The 7,930-nt window shown below is 29.7% G+C and overlaps 1 protein-coding gene across 2 annotated transcripts in view; it reads left to right on the forward strand.

Moving 5' to 3' along the window:
* Window positions 1-7,930, forward strand: part of LOC117172457 — a 12,784-nt gene extending 4,854 nt beyond the window's left edge. For both annotated transcript variants that reach the window (XM_033360410.1, XM_033360411.1), the window contains exons 2-3: window positions 4,775-4,893; window positions 5,889-7,930. In XM_033360410.1, coding sequence (XP_033216301.1) covers window positions 4,842-4,893; window positions 5,889-6,208 — 372 coding nt within the window. In that variant the 5' untranslated portion in view covers window positions 4,775-4,841 and the 3' untranslated portion in view covers window positions 6,209-7,930. The remainder of the gene's footprint in view (window positions 1-4,774; window positions 4,894-5,888) is intronic.

A 7,930-nucleotide genomic window follows, 5' to 3' on the forward strand; every position in this document is an offset into this window, starting at 1 on the left:
ATAGGATTGGACCGCATCTCGTTTCAGATCTGGGATCACTGGGTCGTCATCCCTCCGGGTTCCCGCATTCCGCTACCTCACCTAGACCTCTCAACCCCACTTTCCTCCACACCTTCCAGTCATTCTCTCCGGTGACTCCTCCATCCAAACGCCCTCGCGTCGAGGGTGCTCTAAGACGAGACCTATGATTCTAGACCAGGTCGACCTTCCTCTCCTTTTCCCTTTTCCTTTCCTCATCAGCCTCGAACCGGCTTCCAGAACAAACATCGCAGCTGCAGTCCAGACCTCGGTTCCCTTCGAACCGGTCCCAGCAAGAAGCAACGGTTCCCCTCGAACACCCCAGCTTGTATCAAACAGTTAAATTTGAAACCAGATAAATGAATTCTAAACCAAAAAAACGCTTCAGCATACTAATTTAGTTCTCTTAAAATTTTGCTATAAAGTCCCATTCGAAATTTTCTATTAGAATTAAATATTTTGAGATATCTTAAAAATCAACGTGTTGTTGACAATTTTTTGAAATATTTTACATTTTTAAATTATTCTTAAATCATAGGAAAAATTATCAGTCTTAAAATCAAATTTTTGTATTAAAAAATATTACTTGAAAATTTATTAAAATTTATTTTCCATCTGGTCCATAAAAGAATTAAAGTTTTTTCTGTTATTTGAAGAGTTATCCTAAGTGACAATTTTGTTTTTAATTTTGACGGTGGGTATAAGCATATCTGCACTGATTGATGGTAACTATTTCTGCTGATAATGCAGATTCCTTTAGATTATAAGTACCTTCCAAAATGATACGTATTTCTCGTAAAATTCAAGGAAAATTAATTATTAGTAGTGACGTAACAAAATGTTATAACATAATTAAAAATAAAATAAATATCCTGCGTTGATTTTTGACTTAAGTTATTGGGTAACTAGTAAAACTCAAAATAGGTACTGACTTAAAATTTTGTGAAAAAAATTGTATAAAAGAATCGAAATTGTTTAAACATTAAGAGGTGAATCGTGGAAATGCTAGACAAATTGAATCTATCGTATTGATATCATTTCTTGACTACTTTCCTTATCTAGTTTAGAGTGTAAGGTTAATAATTTAACCATTAAACGCAATACGTGGTAAAATGCAGATACATATATAATTACACTCCATATAATTTGTACCCTTTTGATTGAAATATAATTTCTCCCAATTTAATATTCGTAGAAATAAGGGGAACAAGAGGATGTAAATAAGATGAAGTGAAATGAAGTGAAGTGAAATGAAATCAGTGAAAATGATGATAATTGAGATTGAGTAGAAGAGAAGAAGTGATGGCTGGAGAAAGGTAGAAGCTGAAGGAGGTAGTCAAAGGGGAGTTTCGGATGGGAAAACCGGGGTGGGATCGTGAGAAAATAAGAAAAATCAGGGCAAGTATTTTAAATGACATGAGAAGAAGTTGGGGAAAATAAGAGGTAGAAAAGTAGAGGAAGTAAGAAGAAAAAAGGAGAGGGCAAATAGGAGAGGGTCAGTTGGGGAAGTTAGGGATAGGAGAGTAGAGGAAGTGAGCGGAGGATAAGGGACGTCGACGAAGTTAGAGGTGGGTGAGTGAAGATTAATGTACGTAGATAAAGGGAAGAAGAGAAGAGTAAGTTAGAGAAAACGCTGGGAAAGAAAGTAGAGGAAATGAGATAAGGTGGAGTAAGGGGAAGGGGGACGGGGAAAGAAGAGTTGGTACCAAGTAGGCGAAGTGAGGGGAAATGAGGTGAAGTAGGGGAAATGATTATGAATGGGAGTAAGTAGGAGCAGGAAAGTTATGGCTGGGGATGGGAAGTAGGGAGGATAGAATTTGGTTGGGGGGGAGGGGGTGGCAAGGGCGTTGTGAATAATTATTGATGCTTTGATAGAAATCTAATCTTCTTGGTTTAAAATTCGTCTGTTTAATTGAATATGAACTATTCCATTTCTTGAAAATTCGTCTTTTTCAGCAAAAACCTAATATCGCTTGTTGAAAATGTATCTATTTTGTTCCAAATAACTGGATTCTTTTCCGAACATTTATTTTTCGTCTTTGAAATTTAGATATTTTATTTCTGGATGAAGTTGGATAATTTTAGTCACACATTCGGCTCTGTAACTGAAAATTGAACCTCACCATTTTTCGTGGAAATTTTTGTTAGTAACTGAATCATCTCGGTTGAATATTTAACTAATCATTTGAAAAAAATTAATTTATTCTTCTATCAACTTAAAATTTAAGTATTTTGTTTCATTTTGTCTTCTGAAACCGATTATCGTTTATCGTTTAAAATTATTAAAAATTTTCATAAAATATATGAAAATTGAAAAAATTTAAAACCTTTTCTCAACATTTTGCTAGAAATTTTCGAATTAAAAAATGTTTTGTTGCCTCTTAAAATACTTAAAAATTACGGCTATTTTCGGGCTTTTTAGAAATCATTTCAGATTTCATTCTTCGAACATTCTTTAAAATAATTATAATTCATCTCACATCTTTCATTGTTGTCGAATCTTTTCAAAATTTCTAAGACTTCTGAACATCTTTTAAAATATCTCAAAGATTGTATTTATTTTTATTTTCCTGAAAAAGGTTGAAGAACTTCTGAAGGAAAATGTCAAATGATTATAAAAAAAATTTTGTTGTGAAAAATTTATCTATCTTTTTGGACATTTTACTTTGGTTAAAAATTAATCTTCTAAAGTATAAAAAATCAAGTATTTGTTTAAAAATTTTTTTTATTTGTTTGAAGAATCATTATTCTGTTAAAAGTATATTTATATTTGATTGAAAATTAAACTTAGCTGTTGACAATTCATGCATATTTTTAATTTTTTGTTCATAATTTATATGTATATGTTTTTAAATAACTCCTTTTAAAATTATATTGTTATGATGTTGAGTTAATTATAGTTAATATTAATAGTGATAACTATTAAAATAAATTATCGTAATTATTTCAAAATTCAACTATTTTGCCGAAAATTTATTTCTTTTCTCTTGAATTTTCAACCTTTTATTTTTTCAATCTTTTTTGTTAATGAACGAGTAATTTTTAGAAGTTCATTTATTTGTTTAAAAATTTATCAACTTGGTTAAAAATTCATCTACTTTAATAAAAATAATGTTTTTGTTCTGATTAAAAATTTATCTTCTTAAACGGAAATTGAACAATTTGTTTAAAAACTCATTCATTTTTGTTTAAACTATACTAGCATTTTAATCTTGTAATGTTTCGGATATAGGATATTTTCAAATTAAATAAGACGAAAATCTATATACAAATGAAAAAATTTCAACTTTATTAATTTATTTTTAAAAAATGATACTGCTACCATAAAACATTAATTGAAAAGTGTATTTTTGACAATTCGCTAGTGAAAATGATAAAGCTATATTTGTAGTGAAAGAATTGATTTTTAACAGAAAAAACGAATTTTTAATAAAACTGTTTAAATTTGTAACTACACAAATTAAAAATAGATAAAATGAAAGTTCATGAATTTCTAATCGAAAAGCTTAAATGTCTAAACAAACATTGGACAAAAAATAAATGTTGAAATTTTTAGTCAATGAAATTTTTTTTCAAATAAAAATGCTAATTTTTAATGAAACAAATCAAATTTTAACCAAGCATATTAATATTCTGCAGAAATAAAATAATTTGTAATACAATAAATGAATTATTATAAAATATTCTAAATTTTTTATGGAATTTTTAACGTAATGAATGAATTTTCTACAATAAAGATTAACTGTGTATATAAAAAAATTCGAAAAAAAGTTCAAATTTTAGTTTAAAAAATTAATTGTCTCTCTGTAAAAAGTAATTTTCAACCACTAAAAATTAATTTTTTACCAAAAAAAGACAAATTCGGAATAAATAGGTCAATTTTAAGTAAAATTAATAAATTCGCAGCTAAAAATAAAATAGATAAATTTTTCATAATATTAAAATCTTATAAGGGACTAAATTTTAACCTTATTTTTATCATTCGGAAATATTATTATTCTGGCATTTTATTATCCGTGAATTTTGCTATACATTTCTTAGAATTTTTTTTTCCTAATCTTGATAACTTTCAAAGTAGCTCTAAGGTATCCACATTTTATTTCACAATTTGCAATAATCAGGAAATTTTTTTTACGATTTTTAGTGAGCTTGAAACAAGAAAATTTTCGTTTCAAATTTTTAAGTCTTAAAAGAAGGATAGACTTTATTTTATACATTTTTATTGAGCTTAAGGCCATGTGATGAGTGGATCACGTGACCCGATTCCTACCTTAACGCCAATATTTTTATTTCCCAACTTATATTCACTCGAAACGCCCCATCGAATTGAAAATTTGGAATATTTAATCAGCAGCACCAACAATGGAGGGTCTGGTCCTAAAGTTGTATAATTATGAAAAAAAGTTTTTGTTGTAAATGATTTTTTTTTTGCTTTTTTTATAATTATTAAAGTTTGGGACCAGACCCACCTTTCTTAGTGCTTTTTCTTTATTATCCCAAATTTTCATCTCGATGTGGCGCTTCGCATAAAAATAAGTTGGGAAATAAAAAAGGTGGCGGTAAGTTAGGAATCTGGTCACGTGACCCACTCGTCACATGGCCTTAAGGACGAATTTATTTATTTCCAATTTTTTTCTGAATTGAAAGAGACTCTTTTTCTTATTATTTTGTAAAAAATGTTTTGCATTGTGTTCGAAGGAATACAATTTTTTCTTTCTAAAATTTTCATTAAGCTTTAATTTTATTTTTCTTTTAGAAAGATTTCATTATACGAAATTCAGCAATCTCCATTGATCAGGATCCTGGATTTAACGAAAATAAAGATGCATGTCGGCGCTCCTCTCCTCACTCTAGCGATTTTCTTCAGTTTTATTGGTAAATATAATAATATACCTATACATAATAATTACACCTCAATTTAAATTTATTTTGTTAAAAAACTCATTTTTGTGCTGAAAATTGAATTAAAAGATGAAAATTAAAGTTTGTCCGTTTTTGGTGACAAACTTATCTAATTTAACTGATATTTATTTCAAATTAAAATATTCGAGAGTTTAAATATAAAATATTACGCATTCCGTTGCACAGTTATATTTTGTTGTTGAAAATTCAATGAATTTGTCAACAATTAATTTTTTTTTGCTTGAAGAATAATTTCTTTAGTTAAAAATTCATGTTTTTAATTTGAAATTGATTTCTTCGTTGAAAAATTAACTATTTTTACACAAGAACTTTCTTTTATGGTTAAAAATTAATTTTTAATTTAAAATTTAACAATACCAATTAATTAATGATACTTTATGTTAGGAATCTGTCTCTTCGATGAAAAATGAAGAAAATAATTATTCTTGGTAGAAAATGAATTTATTTTTAAAAGCCTTCGGTTTTTTGTTTTTAGTTTTTGTTCAGAATTCACTTTTACTTCAAAATTAGCTGCTTTGTATAAAAATAAAGAATTTTGTTAATAAGTATCTTTTTCACGTAAACCCTCATCTATTTGGTTGAAAATTTACTTTTGTTGTTTATTAAAAATTCACACACTTCGTTAAAAATACATCCATTATGTTTCTCATTTAACTTTATGTCTAAATGTTCATGTAATTTCTCGAAAAACTGTGTTAAAAATGCAATTTAAAATTTTACAATTCAAACTCGAGAGCTAGCGTGGACAGCTTTCAGCGCTACCTCTCGGAACTTTATGCTCCGCAACGCGCGTAATTCAAATATTGTATTTTCAATTTTAGTTTACTTAAAAAAAAAAATAAAAAATTACAGACAAAGGAGTCACAGGGAAATAGGGGAAAGACTGTGCTGTCCGTTCTAGTATTTCAATTTTATTAAAATTAATCTAATTCCATTTCTTTTTTTAGAATTAAGTTCACAGCAAAATGAGCCCACTCTTACGCCAGACAGTATGACTCTACACGATACCCTGGGCATCTATTACAGTATTACTAATAAAATAGATATACTGATAATTGACGGACACAATGAAGATACTTTCGGGCTACTACACGAGGAGACTGGTAAACTGGTTTGTGCATTAGAACTAGATAGCGAAGATCAAGTATGGGTGCGTAAATTAATGACAGACGAGGGGCAAGTTACGGCGGACGAGAGCAAAACCTATCCCTGGACTCAAGGTGACACTGATTTATATAATCTCAAGTTTGACGCAATCCTTTCGTAAAAGAATATTTGACATTTCTCACTGTACATTTATTTTTATATCGACACCCGCCCTCGCTCAAAGAGAAACCAATATTTCCTTTTTTCCCACTGTGATATAATACAAGTTAATGAAATCACTGTTGATCAATATTGTTTTCTGGTTTTGGTATAATTTTATAGTAGTGAAAAAGGACATATTGGTTTATTACTCACACTGATCACTAGTTACACGGAAGTAATTTTGGTGAAACAACAGCGCCACCTACAGTAGAGCAGTTGTGCGTAGGCTTGGCACAGTTCTTATACCGATTTTGGCGCATTGGATGCTTCAAACTAGGTCTCGCAAATAGAGCCTGTGGTATTGACGCGCATGCGTGAATAATCGCTTTTTATTAGCTCTGATTGACGCATGCGCAAAATTGCACCTGACCATCTTAGCTAAACGGCGCAGCAAGTATTCCAAACGAATGAATAACATTCGTTCCAACGATTACCACAACTGGGGAGCTAGTAGGTACCTGCAACTGCTGTCGAGAAATTATTTCCGTGCGCTAAGTTATTGAATTTTTTGTTAAAGGCCATGTAATGAGTGTACCAGTGGAAATTTTTTTTCGGGAAGTATTAATAAATAGTCGCTGCGATAGCGCTGCTCTGACACATGATAGGTATTTCAGGACAAATTTGTTTATTTGCATTTCAAGTGCAAACATTCGTTTTTCTATTATTTCTGCACAATGTTCTTGAGCGATTTTTGTGGTTTTGCCGCAGGATCCTTGCAGGATTTTACAGCACGGTCGGTATTTCTCCAAAATAGTGATTAAAAAAAAAAACTTTTCTCATCATTCTCATCATTTAGGACCAGAGACACTTTTCTTAGTGACCTTTATTTAGTTTGCCAAATTTTCAACACGATATCTCATCTTGTGCGGATGTAAGTTGGAAAACAAGAAGACCGATATAGCTTCCAGTTTAATTTTCCTCGAAATTTGTTGTTGCAAAATTTCCATCCGAACAAAGCAGATGCATGTACTTTATTTCCTTCTCTTTTATTTGCCAAACTTTCATAGCGATCCCTGATTTCGTTTACACGTAAGTTGGGAATGAAAAATTGATGTCCAGTTTTAGTCACGTTAACCTCTCGTTACATGGCCTTAAATAATAGCATTCGGACATTATTTTGTATTGATTTTCTTGTAAATTACTTCACTACTCTTAAAACAAAAATTTTCTATAATTCGGTTTATATTGCGCAATTAATATCTGAAGTAAGTTTTCACTCTTCCAAACTCATTTAAAATTAAGCAATACAAAATAACTTCCTGAGAAAATCAAAATCTATAGATTAAACCTGATTTCTAAATTATTATAAAAAGTTGGAAATTTGCTCTAGAAATTGATTACACACAAAGCACGGAATTATATAAACAATTGAAAATTATTGGAATTTTTTTTATTGTACTGTTCCTGTTATTCATAAATCAAAAGTGTATTTTTTACTTAGAGCATTTTCTGATCTAACGAATTTAATTTCAATATAAACAAATTTTTATGTTAAATCATGTAAAAACGACTTTTTTCAATTTAGATTGGATTTAACTTGTCTTCGAGTGTATAATTGCAAGTAGGAATAATTTAGGTGCAAATTAGTTTAAACATTTTTATTCGATTGGCCTGAAAAATAATATTTTGTAATAAACAAAATTTACTTGTCGATTGAAGAAATAAACGGATTTAATATGAC

Source organism: Belonocnema kinseyi, chromosome 5 (assembly GCF_010883055.1).
Source record: "Belonocnema kinseyi isolate 2016_QV_RU_SX_M_011 chromosome 5, B_treatae_v1, whole genome shotgun sequence".
Lineage (NCBI taxonomy): Eukaryota > Metazoa > Arthropoda > Insecta > Hymenoptera > Cynipidae > Belonocnema > Belonocnema kinseyi.